General features: G+C 43.1%; 1 protein-coding gene across 5 annotated transcripts in view; it reads right to left on the minus strand.

The window, feature by feature from the left end:
* Positions 1-19,694, minus strand: part of LOC124142276 (transmembrane channel-like protein 7) — a 78,297-nt gene that overhangs the window by 42,826 nt on the left and 15,777 nt on the right. For 2 of the 5 annotated variants that reach the window (XM_046510651.2, XM_046510650.2), the window contains exons 3-4: positions 7,232-7,328; positions 4,867-5,242 (exon numbers count right to left, since the gene is read on the minus strand). In XM_046510651.2, coding sequence (XP_046366607.2) covers positions 4,867-5,242; positions 7,232-7,328 — 473 coding nt within the window. Of the gene's footprint in view, positions 1-4,866; positions 5,243-7,231; positions 7,329-16,914; positions 16,952-19,694 lie in introns of those variants that run through there. The other 3 variants (XM_046510654.2, XM_046510653.2, XM_046510649.2) reach the window with 3 other exon arrangements.

The following is a 19,694-nucleotide window of genomic DNA, read 5'->3' on the forward strand; positions in this document are numbered from 1 at the left end:
GTATGTACATAACATACTATTCAATACACGAGCAACTAAAGAAATACTACAACAAGATTCCACTCAAACTGTGGACTACATAAATCTGTTATTTATTATTTCAGTAAACCTGCTTCATGTTCCAACTAAATATCCATATTGAATGAGATGCATCAGCGAGCCAAGTGTAACATGGCACACTGTCAAATGGATCTGGATAAAACAGGGGAGTGAGTCACTTTGTTCCACAACACGTCCTGGACACAAGGAGGTGTTGTGTACAGTCAAAAGTCTATCGATCCTTCCCAAACAGCTGATAAGGTGTATTCCCCAATGTATATATACCATCTCCTATATATCACCTCTGTGTTGACTCTGTCAGTCCAAGCTGATTTTAACAACCCCGGCCTTGAGTGCAGGCCACCTGGTGGCCACTGACAGACTGACAGAAACAACACAGAAACTGTCATCCATTTCAGATTAATGTACATCATAGAAATCCTTGTAATGAAAACAGACAGTTTCTCAGATACCGAGAGCATGGGAATCACATTGTAGCGTATAGACATATATATGTTCATCTTTCAGCATTCCTTCACAGACATGTGAAAAGGGATATATGTAAGTAAATAATACAAAGAAGCCTTTATCAGCCCGGGGGATAGGCTGTTGTCAAATGTAAATCAATTACCACCAACACTTAGCAAAGATGATATGATATAAGGTAGAGAATTTATGGATGTCAGCTTCTTTAAGTGTTCCTCATAATTAAGAAATGCCCTCCATAACGTCTCTTCCTTATGTGCATCACTTATAAATGCCTTTCAAGGACTTGATGAAATATATGTCTAACTTAAAATCTTTTTTTTAGAAACAACTTGACAAATATTGCCAAGATACTGTATCTCACGTACATGTTACCAACATGTTGCAATGTCAGCAAAGACAGCCACTCACTACACGCTGCTGTTAGCACTGTTATTCTGTTGTGTAAAACACTAGGAAGTGTTTGCATGTGTGCCAGAACTCAGAACATAGTACCATATACATAACCAGACAAACAGTCTCATTCTAATGTCAAGTACTGTTTGGGTGAAAATACATTTAAGGATTGATTGTGAATTTTGTAGATTCATTGAGGTATGAGCCGAGAAACCGATGTGCAAACTGTATGAATTAGGGTTTGTTGACATTTCTGTCCGACCACATCCGAGTTCTATGATGGTGTCAGTCGTACTTCTTAAGTTTAAGGTACTTAGGACCTCAGGAAAGTATCTGGTGAACAATGACACTTTGTTCTTCTGTCCTTGTGAGCTCAATTGTTTTCCGATTATACATTCCATTGCGCTATATGCTCTATCCATCAAGTAGCGCTAAATGCCCTCTCTGAGCATGTGACCTACATAGCTAGTGACACTGAACACCATCCAAGTGGCACTTACACCAGGTCATTAAGTTGCAGGCTAATGATGGCAGTGTTTATTCATTACGACAAATAATTGAAAGATAAAGTTTAAATATAAGTGAAGTCGGAATGATTCAGTTTGAACACAGATGCGGTGATGATGACTTCCAGGCTCCTAGTTACTGATCCTGGTCGCACACTGACTCTAACTCACTGGGAGACATCTTCATGAGGCAAGGGAGTTAACTGACTACGAAAGTCCAGTTTCTACCCTTGCCGAACTAGTCTGGAATTATGGAGTTATATTTTGGTTGGACTAATGAGTCTATGCATAGTCCAATCAAAATCGTATAACAAAATCACTGTTCGGTTTGGAAACTGCTGTGCAGATTTCAGTCAACTGCTGGTTTTGCAAAGCATGTGAACAATCAACTTAGCATCAACAGATATTTTCCAAACCTTTTCATGTTCTTAATCAAGGTGCTCACGTGATTTGAACCACTTCGCAAAGTAAACCCTGTTTTATTACAACATAGATCTTGATTATCGAACAGACTGTCTTGACTGGGCGCCGTGATATTGTCTGATTGGTCATCAGGAGGGGCATAGAAGGGACATAACTCGTAATAGCCACTGGTGGTGCTACGATCGAACCAAGAAATTCCTGCCTAGTTCAGCAAGAGTGGAAACTGGACTTTTACAGTCAGTTACCTCGGGATGATACTGGGAACAGGGTGTACCTGGTATACAGTAGACAAACACTGATCACATGACCCGGTGTATGAGGGCAACACAGTGATTAAAGCACGCTCAATCAGTATTGAACGACACAAACTAATCAACATCAATGGAAAGTTTCAACTTCGGTGCCATGTAACGATTTGTATGACACCCCATGCCATTCAACACCTATACCGGTATGTCTCAGATGACAAATTGGAAATATTATCTGACGTTTCCATAGTGTTTGAAAATACATTGCACCAAACTAAACCGTTTCTCTGACACACCAAATACAAATGGTTATCTGTCTGCTTTTGTCACATATCAACGCAATTATGTCAGTCAACGAGCTGAACATGTTTTTTGACAAACAAATACAAATATCCTCTGTATATAATTGTATATCATCTTTCCTGAATCAAGTAAGATCTCAACAGAAACACTGATATTTTCCTTATCAATGAAGTAAAATGAAGCATTATCCTCAGCAGAGACTAACAAAACTAGTCGTGCTCTGAAGAGTACCATGGAGAAGACAATACCATCTGCCTGTCTGTGTTTACAGGGGATATTGATTGTCATTGACATCGTGCATGCTTCAACGAACACACAAACCAGATATAGGCCATTAATCATTGCAACACGCCAACTCCTCCCTTGAAAACATCAAATTTAATACACGGCTTTAAATCAAGTTACCTCCTTGTCAGCTCTCCGATTCCGATGATTCCTGATAGTCTGTTATTATTCTAATAGGCATAGTGTTCTGATTATATTGATCCCAGGCAGATAGTCTGTCGGTGTTTAATTCCCCCAATTATCTCAAGATCTCAGTGATGTCACGCTCACTCGGTTGTCCAACTCTCTGTTCATCATGCATGGTGCTACAGTCTGGGGGACTCTCAATGTTGCAACATCCCAATTCACATCGGTTCCGACAAAACCATCATCTCTGGTAAATCTGTCAATACATTCATCTTAAGTTGTGTTCATCAGTGTCTGGGGCCCATTTCCTAGATTCTGTGAATATATTCACGAGTTTCAGGACATCATGGCACTCAAAGATGAAAGCATTGGTATTTGAAATGTAGAATCTCTTCCCCATGCATATTCATGAAGTTCCGTGGTGTATTAAACTGGCGGCTGCTGTTTGTTGATATTTGAGCACTATTCAGCTGATTCCAGCGATGTGTCCCTCGGCTTCCTCGTCATACAACCATGGAGCAATGGTTGTTGCATGGATAGATCTACTTTCAGGATGAACAGGTTGTTAGGACATTCTCCATATGAAAATATCAACAGGAAAAGCCTTATACCATATGTCTTCCTCCTCAATCAACTTCCCGAGATCGTGTTAATGACATTTCCACCATTACTCTTCTGGTTTTAATATTACAGATTACATAAACAAATACCTCTGAGCATAAGATCTCGGACATGTTCAGATCTCAGCTCAAAATTCATCTGTTTCGTGATTACTAAATGTGCTGTTTCAGCATGCAGTGTACGCTAACTCTTTGTAATACACATTATTATTATTATTATTATTTACAGATTAAAATAAAAAATGCAACAAAGAGAGTTTGGTTGATCCTGGCACAGTCTGGTTAGGCTCATCATCAGCTCAAGGCCCTTGCCCCCTCTAAATGCAGCCCAGACAGCGACTCCTCCCAGGAATATATTATTATTATTGTTGTGGTTGTTGTTGTTGTTTGTTTGGCAGTTGTCCATATTTTCCATGTCTAATGTAACCAGATTACCGAGCTGTTATTTAAGTGCTACTGAATATGTGGATAAGATCCTGACTGTGTCGTATGTCAGGAAATGACAATAACCTGTTGGCAGTAGTGGTCCACTTTGTATGCATACATGAGCTTGCTGTATATCTGCCACAGATGAAGGTTATGTCATAGAAATATCAAATACACAACGCACAGTGTGCAACATCACCTGTAGTCTCTTGTATGAATTTAAGGGCAAATCATATTCTTCCTGTTTTCATATATATTATATTTTAATATATTTACAAAAGAATATGTCACAAGGACACAAGGACACAAGGACAGAATATTCTTTTACACCTATAACAGCCATCTCCATCCCCCATCACAAGCAGTTATAGTTTTAAAACAAGATATTTATAGGAAAAGAAAACAAGTTGCCTCAAGTTTTCATGAACAGGAATTAAGAGACAAATACTCTAAAATTTCATGCTTATTATTTCATTCATTTCTTTTCCTAACTGACGATCTTAACACTGTCCCATGTGTTAAGCATGCATTCTAACCTATAAGATTAGATAATCTTATAATAGATTAGATTCACAAAAGAAGAAGCACATATATGGGTCTGACCTAAATGACAAATCTCTCAAAGATTTTCCTTCTTTGCCGGGTAAGGAGCTAGAATTATCTCCCTTGATGCACATATCTCACAGTGGGAGCTAATACCTGGCCTAGCTACAGTTGATCAGCTCACTATGCACAGCAACATTGATACTGCACTGGATGTTTTCAGGCCACAAAGCAGTAATTCTGAGGTTTTCATTTCTGTCAATCTCACCATTAAAATCAGTCAAACTTTCAATCTATAAGCTATGTGCCATGGAGTGCTTTCATTCTAATTGGCTTGTCAGAAAATGACAATTTCAATTTCAAGAAAAATGATAAAATGCACTTATGAAATTCTCAGAATTATTTCACTTGCCCTAATAATCCAGGCAATGATGATCACCGTGACAACGACTACTTTTGTCCTACCTGTATTTCCGCTTGACTGCCAGACTCGCCGTCATTGACCGTACGCTCTCCTTCCGCAGGAATTCAGAGTCCCCATCAACTTCATCCAACACTGGAACCTCGTAACCCTTGGATGATTTCCGCCTTGATTTCCGCTTTGTTAAAGTCCTTTCTGAAATGACGTCTGGATGACTCTCTATGTCCATGACACTGGGGCGTCCTCCGTCTGACTGCGCCCGGGTACTCCTCCGCCTCCGCCTCGCCTTCTCCAGGGTGCGTGACAATGTGTAGCCCTGGTCTGACGACAGCGCACGGTGACTTGGGAGGCGGGACAAGATGGCCGCCTGGGGACACCGCCTCCAGCGTAGGTCATTCTCGTCAACATCCACAAATACATCTGAAATGATATTGGGTGGTCGTGAAAAACTAGCATTACCTACTTTTATTTGTTGAAAGTATTAATAATGAACCGAACCACAGTTGAATGAAAGGTTATACGCATGAAAATAATTACCCTTTTGTTGGAAAGAATTAACATGGATGAATTGCCTCGAGATACAAATATGAAATTATTAAGCCTAGTCCGACATAGCTGCAAGTAGGGCTGGGTACGAGTCCAAATTTACTACATGGGTACCCGATCCCCTATTACCCGACCCTACCCGGGTACCCACTGCAGGTCTCAAAAGTTGGGAACAAAATGTCTGATTGGGAATGGTTTTACCGCAGCCCTGACCAAAATTATTTAGGTACATGTATCAAACGATCAGATCATGCGAACACTGAAGTTGACTGAAGCTTTATCTTTATGCAAACATATACAAGTCAAAAGGAATGTGCATCGTCAGAAAGAAATGCGAACATTAGCGACTTGTAGTGTATCCACTGAGCTTATATAGTGAGGTTTTGTCATTAAACAATATATCACATGACTAACCACGGGTCCTGGGGTAGTCCTGTGGGTATCAGAGTCCTACTCAGGACTCAAACTCTAGGTATGAGAAGGGCATGGTAAGTTCATAGAGAGTAACATTACAATTGTCCGATGGTATGGACAAGAGTTCCCAAGTGATTATTATCTTAACTGACTCATTGATACATATTGGGCTTTCTAGTCATTTTCCTTAAGGATGTCTCCTTCACATGACAAATGTAGAGGTCTTATGTATCCTGTTGTGAAATGCATGGCGACAACAATCAACATATCTACCAAATCTCAGCAATATGTATAGTAACACACAGTCATATCGAAGGAATGGCTATATCATGAAACACAAGTGCAAATTATTCATATTTCATTAAAGACCATTACTAAATTGAAGTATACCATAAAATGAAGATGAAATTTCAATTTTTTTTATTTCCTTGCAAATATTTGGTGTTAACATAGTACAGAATATTAACAAATTAAACCCAATATATTCAAACAACAAATAATTGTTGTCTCACAAAACACAAACCCATGAGGTTTTCCATACACCTCATGCACAGCTTCAGATCAAATTGTAACGCTATCACAAATAGACAAGGCATTATTTTGAAGGAACATCAGTTGAATCACAGTTAGACACAACCAACTGACATCAGCCTCAAATATTGGAGTGTGTCTATGGCTAATACATATAACATAGGGTGCAGCTGCCCTCCCTTGTCAGTCTGTGTACTCACAAACAAACAATATTTACACTGCAAATATGTGGAACACAAGTTGGAACTTTGCCAACTGTCAAGCTAATGACTTGACGTGAGTTGTCTCCCTTGGATGGTTCAGCCTTCATTTGTTTATGTTGGTTGACTTTTTTTACTTTTGAAGTTTTTGTACGTTAAGCATCACAAAATTCAGTCTATTCTGGATACTATATTTTTTTCTTGTATCAAATACAGTGGCTCTGATCAAAGATAATAATTAATAATTTAATTGTGCTACCATGTTATATCTTTTCTGCAACCACAGGCCTTCACCATGCATGAGTGAGTGATCTACGGTTTAACGCTGTTTTTAACTATATTTCAACAATATAACGACAGGGGACTCCAGAAATGGACTTCACATATTGTACCCATGAGGGGAATCAAACCCGGATCTTCGGCGGGACACTTTAACCACTAGGCCACCCCACTGCCCCCTTACCATGCAAGAACTTTAAAAACATGTGATAATAAGATTAAAGAGTGTGAAAATACAGTAAAGGATCTATTTGTGTGTAGCTTCCAAATATATATATGTAAATACTGGAGCTGAAAATGACTGGAAGACACGAGTTGCAAGGACTCATTATCTAAAGCAAATTTGTCATAACAATGGTCCAGTTGAATAAATTAGCCTTGTTTGGTTATTTATTGTAATCCGACCAACATAATCTGAGTTTTACGATAAAACTTTTACCTTTCAAACACTTTTTAAGAAGAGGTCTGCTTTCTTGACCTGGGTTATCGTCAAAAACTGACTCAATGTCATCTGTGGCAGGGTCAGAAATCAGGCCCTACAAGTAAACAAACCTGGTGTTACACAGATCCAACTTGAAAATAATTATATGATCAAACAATTTAGTATCATGGCCAACCTCCATAACCAATCTTAACAATAATGTGCATCAGACCTTTCTGTGAGTTATATGTGCATGAGACCTTTCTGTGAGTTATATGTGCATCCTCCACACGAGGCTGGAACTAAAGGTTGACACCAGTACAGTGTGGTCCCGTTGATACAGGTCCCCCGGCATTCTTCCACATTAACAAGTATTTGGATTAATGAATCCTTGTTCAAGTATGTACCCTTGTATACAGGTAGACAGACCAATGCAAGTCAAAACAAGTTTAAAAATCTGCAGCTTGAGTGTGAATTTACTTGACATCAACAGACACTCAGGTGAGATTCTACTTACAATGTATCATCAAAAATCATTCTTCCAACTTTTTGAGTTTGTAATAATCAATGTCTTGAGAGTAGAAAGTATCATCATCATCATCATCATCATCATCATCATTCTGAGATCAACTACACTGACTTTCACTATCACAAGGATGTCAAATCTCCTTGGAAAAGCAGAAAATCGCGGTTTTAAAAACAGTAGTCCTTGGAAAAAATCATCTTCCTCGTAAAAATATAATCAAAGATTTAAAAAAAAACACTCTGAAAAATGTTATTGAAAACCGGACAACTGTTGCGAATCGTCCTGTTTTTGATCAGAGCTTTCAGCGTCATACGTTTTCTATCACGAATACTTGCACTATAACGTGAGGTATGGCATCACACAGAAATTGTAAATACTCAGATGATGGCTTGTTTTTAAGATAAAGTTGTCTTTTACCCTATAAATGAATGAGATGTTTTACAGTTGTTCATGTGATTAGCGAGAAAACTATAAATGTTTCTTCAGTGTCTGAAAACCCATATCACAGGGATATATGTTGTATTAATGTCTTATGTTTGCAATAGAGTTTTGTTTTTTTCAACAAAAGGTAAGTAAGTACAAGGTAAGTTTTTTTCAATATGCTTCAACATGGGGAAAGGGTCAGACATTGCACGCACTTGTGACAGTGGTAGCGGGGTGCATGGAAGTTATGCGGGATTTTTTACAAGTAATGATTTAACTTCAAAATTTTACTGCATCCACCATCTTTGTTTATTTGACTTTTGCCATTGACCTATTACATTTCTTGGTGTGAATGTTGTCCAATTTGCACGAAATTGCTTAAAATGCAATCAAATAAAACATTCCAAACCCCCTACACTTTTCCTCTTTTTTTTTCCGGGAAAACCTGATTCCCTGCTATTAGGTTGGGCCATGTCAAAATGATTTATAGTATGGTTCACAGTTTTTCTACCAATTCTAAAAATCACACAAAGGTAGACAAAGTGCCAATGTGTGTGCTTTTGCTGGAAAAATGTAAAAAGAAGTGACTTGACAGTTAAAAAAATAAGTCTTCATTTAATTTTCAATACACCTAAGGGTTGGGATACACAATTGTTTTTAAAAAGTGGCCTTAAGACCCAGCCTGGCTGACACTACAAGTCATGGTGAAGAAAGTGCCTACAACATTTGTACAGCTTCAAAAACAGGTGAAGGGGTTTGTGTTTTGTCCACTGTCAACAGTAGGAGCAGGCCGGCGAGGCAAACCTTGGCAAAATGAATCCGTAAAAACCAGAAGAACAATCCCCAATCTGGTCTCATGCCATGGGGAGCTCTAGGTTTTCTCTGTAGGATATTCTCATGCTGTTTTTCAAAGGTCTGAAAGATGACAACGATTTGATGAATGAATTAACATGTACTGCTGAACAAACTTTCAAAAATTCACGACCTGACATTTGAACCAGAGAATCTGCATAATCCATGCAGTCGATAACACCAGCAGGGGCGAAAGGTTTCCTTGTTTACACTGACGAATGCAGGCAGAGAATAAACTCCATGTGCACCTCTCACACCCTCAAGTCCGATGTTCTCTGGATCCTTCTTCTGCTGCATGTTGAACGCCGGCTGTCCTAAACTGGCGTTCACACTCATTGCTCTTCAGTTTGTTTCGCAGTATGGCTGCATCTCAGTCCTTGTGTCCTACAGTCATAGGGGCCGTCGCTCGTCCATGGGTACTATGTGTGAAGTCAATTTCTGGTGTGCCTTGTCGTGATATTGCTTGAATATTTCTAAAAGCGGTGTAAAACCACTCACTCACACACAACCAAAGTATTATTCACACAAATGTCTCGTCTATGTTTTGGCCAACCTTTCATATTTCTTGGTCTAGAGATTTTTGTTCCTGGTTGGTAGGTGGGAAATGATAACATAAATCTCTAGACCAAGAAATATGAAAGGTAAATATCAATATAAATTGATAACATAAAGGAAATATTTGACCCTGTGACTGTGAGCAGCGCTGGTCAAACTCGACTTATCACTTAACCTGTTGTATTAATTTAATTGTCTTGCAGTTAAATCTACAACCATTTTGTGGCAAACACAGACATTTGCATTCAGAGGAATGAAAACAGACAATGCTTTAAAGTTTGTTTTTTTCACTTTTCAATTTTGGGTTGTCAGAATATGTAATCCAATTTGAAAATATTTAAACACATACCTTGCTTCTCTCCACAACGTTTAAATAATTTGTCCAGGTTACCTTATTTTCTAAAAGGTTATTTTTTTTTATATTGAAGCCATTATCACAGTGGGGGTCACAATGGAGATCTGGTGGTCACAATGGGGATCTGGTTGTCACAATGGGGATCTGGTGGTCACAATGGGGATCTGGTGGTCACAATGGGAATCCGGTGGTCACAATGGGGATCCGGTGGTCACAATGGGGATCTGTGGTCACAATGGGGATCTTGTGGTCACAATGGGGATGTAGTGGTCACAATGGGGATGTAGTGGTCACAATGGGGATCTGTGGTCACAATGGGGATCCGTGGTCACAATGGGGATGTAGTGGTCACAATGGGGATCCAGTTTTTACAATGAAGATATAGTGGTTACAATGGGGATATAGTGGTCACAATGGGGATCTGTAGTCACAATGGGGATTCAGTGGTCACAATGGGGATCTGTGGTCACAATTGGGATCTAGTGGTCACAATGGTAATCCGGTGGTCACAATGGGGATCCGGTGGTCACAATGGAGATGTAGTAGTCACAATGGGGATGTAGTGGTCACAATGGGGATCTGTGGTCACAATGGGGATCCGGTGGTCACAATGGAGATGTAGTAGTCACAATGGGGATGTAGTGGTCACAATTGGGATCCGGTGGTCACAATTGGGATTTAGTAGTCACAATGGTAATCTGGTGGTCACAATTGGGATTTGTGGTCACAATGGGGATCTAGTGGTCACAATGGAGATGTAGTGGTCACAATGGGGATCTGTGGTCACAATGGGGATCCGGTGGTCACAATGGAGATGTAGTAGTCACAATGGGGATGTAGTGGTCACAATGGGGATGTAGTGGTCACAATGGGGATGTAGTGGTCACAATGGGGATCTGTGGTCACAATGGGGATGTAGTGGTCACAATGGGGATGTAGTGGTCACAATGGGGATGTAGTGGTCACAATGGGGATCTAGTGGTCACAATGGGGATGTAGTGGTCACAATGGGGATCTGTGGTCACAATGGGGATTTAGTAGTCACAATGGGGATCTAGTGGTCACAATGGGGATCTAGTGGTCACAATGGTAATCCGGTGGTCACAATGGGGATGTAGTGGTCACAATGGGGATGTAGTGGTCACAATGGGGATCTGTGGTCACAATGGGGATGTAGTGGTCGCAATGTGTCCAACAGCATTGTTTGTTGCTCATACTATCGACCACTTGCTTGTCTGGTACATATTGCTTCATTTACAATGTTATATGGTATAGCTATATTGTAGCATAAAAGGACAGGGACTTATCTAGAATTCCAAATTGTGTGCCCTTGACAGGCAAACTGAAGAACAATCGGGAGTTGTATTCTAACATTGCAGTCAGATCTTCATTTTAATTGGTCCTTTATCAGTGAAATACAAGTCTCTTCAAACTTTTAGTCCTAACTATATCAACATGAACATTTAATAACCGTTTGTACTGACATTTGGTGCATAAATGAGGTCAATTATCAGCCGGGGCGGTTGGGTAGCCTAGTTGTTAAAGTGTTCTCTTGTCACGCTGAAGACCCAGGTTCGATTCCCGACATGGGTACAATGTGAGAAGCCGATTTCTTGCGACCCCCACCGTGATATTGCTGGAATATTGGTAAAAGCGACATAAAACCATACTCACTCAAATATCAGCCTCTGAGCCAGTCCAAATGACTCTGCCATTTAAACCCAACTAGGAACAAATATTTCCTTTATGTCAATGTTTATAGTAAGTTTATGAAAGTAACTATCATTAGAAATTACAAACATTATTTTCCTGGAACATATTCTATTAATTGTGCATACAATGCTCTCTGTAACAATGTAGGTCATTGTTTCTGTTTTTTCTTTTTCTCCACATGGGAAATAACAGACAGAGAATTAATGCAGTCACTGATTGGCCCCATCAGCTGACTGCCTGCAGTCATGTTCATACCAGAGGAACACTTGTAAATCTCAGGAGAAATAAAAAATATACATGAATCATCCAAGAATGCAATAACTACAACTGTAATTTTCTTACGTATAACCAATAACTTATTTATCTATTTGGGAAGTACCGTCTTATTATGAAGGATCCAATCTACTCTGACCCCAACACCACAGCCTGCTACAACTTCACAGTCAACCACAGTCTCATCGCCTGCCCCAACCTGTCCATCTACCACAGTCAACCACAGTCTCATCACCTGCCCCAACCTCTCTGTCTACCACAGTCTCATCGCCTGCCCCAACCTGTCCATCTACCACAGTCTACCACAGTCTCATCGCCTGCTCCAACCTCTCTGTCTACCACAGTCTCACCGCCTGCCCCAACCTCTCCATCTACCAGTCTACCACAGTCTCATCACCTGCCCCAACCTCTCCGTCTACCACAGTCTCATCGCCTGCCACAACCTCTCTGTTTACCAGTCTCATCACCTGCCCCAACCTCTCTGTCTACCACAGTCTCATCACCTGCCACAACCTCTCTGTCTACCACAGTCTCATCACCTGCCACAACCTCTCCGTCTACCACAGTCTCATCGCCTGCCCCAACCTCTCCATCTACCACAGTCTCATCGCCTGCCACAACCTCTCCGTCTACCACAGTCTCATCACCTGCCACAACCTCTCCGTCTACCACAGTCTCATCGCCTGCCACAACCTCTCTGTCTACCACAGTCTCATCGCCTGCCACAACCTCTCCGTCTACCACAGTCTCATCGCCTGCCCCAACCTCTCCATCTACCACAGTCTCATCGCCTGCCACAACCTCTCCGTCTACCACAGTCTCATCACCTGCCACAACCTCTCCGTCTACCACAGTCTCATCGCCTGCCACAACCTCTCTGTCTACCACAGTCTCATCGCCTGCCACAACCTCTCCATCTACCACAGTCTCATCGCCTGCCACAACCTCTCCGTCTACCACAGTCTCATCGCCTGCCACAACCTCTCTGTCTACCAGTCTCATCGCCTGGCCCAACCTCTCCGTCTACCACAGTCTCATCACCTGCCCCAACCTCTCCATCTACCACAGTCTCATCGCCTGCCCCAACCTCTCCATCTACCACTCTCATCGCCTGCCACAACCCCTCCGTCTACCAGTCTCATCGCCTGCCAAAACCTCTCCGTCTACCACAGTCTCATCGCCTGCCACAACAACTCTGTCTACCAGTCTCATCGCCTGCCCAAACCTCTCCGTCTACCAGTCTCATCGCCTGCCCCAACCTCTCCGTTTACCACAGTCTCATCGCCTGCCACAACAACTCCGTCTACCACAGTCTCATCGCCTGCCACAACAACTCCGTCTACCAGTCTCATCGCCTGCCAAAACCTCTCCGTCTACCAGTCTCATCGCCTGCTCCAACCTCTCCGTCTAACACAGTCTACCAGTCTCATCGCCTGCCCAAACCTCTCCGTCTACCAGTCTCATAGCCTGCTCCAACCTCTCTGTCTACCACAGTCTCATCGCCTGCCACAACCTCTCTGTCTACCACAGTCTCATGGCCTGCCCCAACCTCTCCGTCTACCAGTCTCATAGCCTGCTCCAACCTCTCTGTCTACCACAGTCTCATCGCCTGCCACAACCTCTCCGTCTACCAGTCTCATCGCCTGCCCCAACCTCTCTGTCTACCACAGTCTCATCGCCTGCTCCAACCTCTCTGTCTACCACAGTCTCATCGCCTGCCACAACCTCTCCAACTACCACAGTCTCATCGCCTGCCACAACCTCTCCGTCTACCACAGTCTCATCGCCTGCCACAACCTCTCCGTCTACCACAGTCTCATCGCCTGCCACAACCTCTCCAACTACCACAGTCTCATCGCCTGCCACAACCTCTCTGTCTACCACAGTCTCATCACCTGCCACAACCTCTCCGTCTACCACAGTCTCATCGCCTGCCACAACCTCTCCGTCTACCACAGTCTCATCGCCTGCCACAACCTCTCCAACTACCACAGTCTCATCGCCTGCCACAACCTCTCTGTCTACCACAGTCTCATCACCTGCCACAACCTCTCCAACTACCACAGTCTCATCACCTGCCACAACCTCTCTGTCTACCACAGTCTCATCACCTGCCACAACCTCTCCAACTACCACAGTCTCATCACCTGCCACAACCTCTCCAACTACCACAGTCTCATCACCTGCCACAACCTCTCCAACTACCACAGTCTCATCACCTGCCACAACCTCTCTGTCTACCAGTCTCATCGCCTGCCACAACCTCTCCGTCTACCACAGTCTCATCACCTGCCACAACCTCTCCAACTACCACAGTCTCATCACCTGCCCCAACCTCTCTGTCTACCACAGTCTCATCACCTGCCACAACCTCTCTGTCTACCACAGTCTCATCACCTGCCACAACCTCTCCAACTACCACAGTCTCATCACCTGCCACAACCTCTCCGTCTACCACAGTCTCATCACCTGCCACAACCTCTCTGTCTACCACAGTCTCATCACCTGCCACAACCTCTCTGTCTACCACAGTCTCATCACCTGCCACAACCTCTCCAACTACCACAGTCTCATCACCTGCCACAACCTCTCTGTCTACCACAGTCTCATCACCTGCCACAACCTCTCCGTCTACCACAGTCTCATCGCCTGCCACAACCTCTCTGTCTACCACAGTCTCATCACCTGCCACAACCTCTCTGTCTACCACAGTCTCATCACCTGCCACAACCTCTCCGTCTACCACAGTCTCATCACCTGCCACAACCTCTCCAACTACCACAGTCTCATCACCTGCCCCAACCTCTCTGTCTACCACAGTCTCATCACCTGCCACAACCTCTCTGTCTACCACAGTCTCATCACCTGCCACAACCTCTCCAACTACCACAGTCTCATCACCTGCCACAACCTCTCTGTCTACCACAGTCTCATCGCCTGCCACAACCTCTCCGTCTACCACAGTCTCATCGCCTGCCACAACCTCTCTGTCTACCACAGTCTCATCACCTGCCACAACCTCTCCAACTACCACAGTCTCATCACCTGCCACAACCTCTCCGTCTACCACAGTCTCATCACCTGCCACAACCTCTCCGTCTACCACAGTCTCATCGCCTGCCACAACCTCTCTGTCTACCACAGTCTCATCACCTGCCACAACCTCTCCGTCTACCACAGTCTCATCGCCTGCCACAACCTCTCTGTCTACCACAGTCTCATCACCTGCCACAACCTCTCCAACTACCACAGTCTCATCACCTGCCACAACCTCTCTGTCTACCACAGTCTCATCGCCTGCCACAACCTCTCCGTCTACCACAGTCTCATCGCCTGCCACAACCTCTCTGTCTACCACAGTCTCATCACCTGCCACAACCTCTCCAACTACCACAGTCTCATCACCTGCCACAACCTCTCTGTCTACCACAGTCTCATCACCTGCCACAACCTCTCCGTCTACCACAGTCTCATCGCCTGCCACAACCTCTCTGTCTACCACAGTCTCATCACCTGCCACAACCTCTCTGTCTACCACAGTCTCATCACCTGCCACAACCTCTCTGTCTACCACAGTCTCATCACCTGCCACAACCTCTCCGTCTACCACAGTCTCATCACCTGCCACAACCTCTCCAACTACCACAGTCTCATCACCTGCCACAACCTCTCCGTCTACCACAGTCTCATCGCCTGCCACAACCTCTCTGTCTACCACAGTCTCATCACCTGCCACAACCTCTCCGTCTACCACAGTCTCATCGCCTGCCACAACCTCTCTGTCTACCACAGTCTCATCACCTGCCACAACCTCTCCAACTACCACAGTCTCATCACCTGCCACAACCTCTCTGTCTACCACAGTCTCATCACCTGCCACAACCTCTCCAACTACCACAGTCTCATCACCTGCCACAACCTCTCCGTCTACCACAGTCTCATCACCTGCCACAACCTCTCTGTCTACCACAGTCTCATCGCCTGCCACAACCTCTCCGTCTACCACAGTCTCATCACCTGCCACAACCTCTCCGTCTACCACAGTCTCATCACCTGCCACAACCTCTCTGTCTACCACAGTCTCATCGCCTGCCACAACCTCTCCAACTACCACAGTCTCATCGCCTGCCCCAACCTCTCTGTCTACCACAGTCTCATCGCCTGCCACAACCCCTCCGTCTACCAGTCTCATCGCCTGCCACAACCTCTCCGTCTACCACAGTCTCATCACCTGCCACAACCTCTCTGTCTACCACAGTCTCATCGCCTGCCACAACCTCTCCGTCTACCACAGTCTCATCACCTGCCACAACCTCTCTGTCTACCAGTCTCATCGCCTGCCACAACCCCTCCGTCTACCACAGTCTCATCACCTGCCACAACCTCTCTGTCTACCACAGTCTCATCGCCTGCCACAACCTCTCCGTCTACCACAGTCTCATCACCTGCCACAACCTCTCCGTCTACCACAGTCTCATCACCTGCCACAACCTCTCCGTCTACCACAGTCTCATCACCTGCCACAACCTCTCTGTCTACCACAGTCTCATCGCCTGCCACAACCTCTCCGTCTACCACAGTCTCATCGCCTGCCACAACCTCTCCAACTACCACAGTCTCATCGCCTGCCACAACCTCTCTGTCTACCACAGTCTCATCGCCTGCCACAACCTCTCCGTCTACCACAGTCTCATCGCCTGCCACAACCTCTCCGTCTACCACAGTCTCATCGCCTGCCACAACCTCTCTGTCTACCACAGTCTCATCGCCTGCCACAACCTCTCTGTCTACCACAGTCTCATAGCCTGCCCCAACCTCTCCGTCTACCAATGTCTGTCATCTACCACAGTCTCATCACCTGCCCTAACCTCTTCGTCTACCACAGTCTCATCGCCTGCCCCAGGTCCACAGGTAACAGTATGTTCACCTCCACTACAGGAAGAGTGCAACTCATGTTAAGTCAAAGTAGAAGCAAATTCTGGTACGAGTTCTCCAATATCCTACCTTGTATCCCCAGTCTCGCCATTACAGGTTCTGAGTGTGAGATTCAAGACTTCACAAGCCTACTGAGGTGAATCCTGACCCATCAAGCCATGACCCCTGACAATGTGTCATCTGTCACCATGTAGGTTTCACATGACAGCCCTGTCACCACCATGATATATGTAGCAAGGAAGCCGCAGGAATATCATAATCTAACAGGAAACAGAAACGCCAATAATTATATCTAAAGAAACCACTATATTACTGTTCCTTGTAACAATCATGAAGTCAGTTTCAGTATTTTGCATATTATTAGATAAACTAGTTCATGGGAAGTTGCATATATGTATTTAATTTTTCAGAAAATTACAATTTATATGAAAATATTTTATTCATATGACAGAAAATAAAAACAAACAGTCAGGCTGGTGTTTACATTAGACAGGTAGAATACAATACAAGAAGCACTATGTGCCAGGTCAGCACATTGTGCTAGTTCTGATGGTGTTGGTGCCCCAGGGTACCTAGCCGAACCCTAGCGAGGTTAAGGGTACCTAGCCGAACCCTAGCGAGGTTAAGGGTAAGACCTTTTTCCATTTACATCTCGGGACCAAGGCTCATATCCATATGAGCCATTAAGTCCTAAATATTAACAACAGTAACTGATTAAGCAATGAGTGACACAGTTGCACAGCTCGTTCAGGATGGCTGACAGTCATGTACAATACATTGGGGATAAACAATTGGGATTAGCATCTTATAAGTAATGGCAATTAAGATTTTAGGCCTATACATTTTATAGCTACAGGGTAATGAGCCTTTATTCATTCAGACAGTTATCAATACAAAAAGATATATGGTTTTGAAGCTGTAGTTGAAAATATATCTTATCTCCAGACAAAATCCCAGGTCCCCCTAAGAATATTAAATCTTTGGTCCCTTAATTACCTTTGTTGCATTTTAGTACGGCTGTATTGACATTTCCACAGGATAAACCCTGTTGAATATTCAAGTGATGGCTCAGACACTGGAACGGACACAGTATGGAGACTACAGTGCTAATTGGGACATAGCTCCAGTAGGTACTCTACTCCACTGGTATAAGTATTGATTTATATGGAGCATAAGGCTGAGGAAATTATGCTGACACAAGTTTATCATGACAGTTTTGAAACTGTATATTTTAACATTTGTGATCAAAACGCTGTATCAAATATAAATATATCTACAGTGCTGTGTGAAACAAACATGAGAAAGAGGGAAGGGTCCAAAATATCAATATCCTCTCTCGGATATTTTGACTGTTTACAACATACTACATTTGGTTTTCAATAGGGGAGGTGGTCCAGACCCCTGGCTGGAACCCCCTTCTGGATACACCTAAGGTATTCATACAGATCTCTAAAAGACAAACTTTGGGTCATTTCTACGTGGTCTCATATGAGTAACCCCAAGTTTTCAAACCTATTACAATAATGGTGATATTTTACTATTGTTAAAATTTGTAAAACTATTTTGAATGATATAGAGTGATAATTGTTTAATACTTCAAAGCTGGGAAACCATGCACCTTCAGCTGGCAGTGTCATGTTTCATATGCTTTGTCCAGACTCACCAGGACAAGACTAATCCCTAAGTAAATGTAGCGAGAGAGTATTGTTTTACGCAGCTTTTAGCAAGTTTCCAGCAATATCATGGTGAGGGACACCAGGAATTGGCTTCACACATTGTACCCATGTAGGGAATCGAACCTGGGTGTTCAGCATGATGAGTGAACACTTTATCCACTAGACTATCCCACCGCTCCCTAAGTAATTGTAACAGGATGCTTCTATCATTGTCCAATGTTCTGTACTTCCTTGGTATCCACTATTTCTGAAAGCCAGCAATTAACAACTTCTCTGAGAGAACATCTTCCCCCATTTGTCACAGCAACATTTTAACATATCTGGCCCCCTATGACAGTGTTGTGAGGAGCGTGTGACCGTGAAGATGGAAGAATACTTTAAAAACATTTCCAAAAACTAACACAATACGGCACGTGGTTCTTTAATACAATGTCCTTTGTCAAGCATGGCTAATAGTCTGCTTCATAAGAAGTGGGAAATTTGAAAAATATATATTTGACATGCCTCAAAGTTACAACTGAAATGGTCACCAATGCGACCTAAATTTCAATTTGTCTACTGTCTTAAACTCAAAGGTAGCCAAATGACTACCTTGAAAAATATCTTGTGGTGACTATCTTCTATTGCTACACATATGTAGACACAAAAATAAACATGTCTGCTACTAACTGTACTCGTAAATAATTCCTCCTAAAGTCAACAATGAACCGAAATACATAAATATTAATGTAATTAGTATTATATTTTAGTTGATAGTATATTGGATAAGCAAGGATATACCGATGTTATCCAGTTACATAAATTGCATCATTGTCAGAGTCACAAATAACAAAACTCAAGTGCAGTTTCCACTTATATACAATTCCAAGACTAGTGCTATGACTTGTGCATGTAATAGTTATTTGATAAAAGATAATTTCAAATGCTTTTGGCTACCTACAATATTGGCTTGACTTCTTGATTTTACCACTGGCTACTCAGAAAAAACTACTTGTAGCCATATGGCTACTTGGTAAAAATTGAAGCTTTTGAGGCCTGTTTAAATTGGCAAAAAAAAATACTGACATGCCAGATTTAAAGCGATGTGCTAATGCCAGAATAACATTTCCTTTGGTTAGCCTTACACCATGTACATTAATAGCATGACATAATGTTGGTTGGTTGGTTTGTTGT

Source organism: Haliotis rufescens, unplaced genomic scaffold (assembly GCF_023055435.1).
Source record: "Haliotis rufescens isolate VD_foot unplaced genomic scaffold, xgHalRufe1.0.p SCAF_11, whole genome shotgun sequence".
Classification (NCBI taxonomy): Eukaryota; Metazoa; Mollusca; class Gastropoda; order Lepetellida; family Haliotidae; genus Haliotis; species Haliotis rufescens.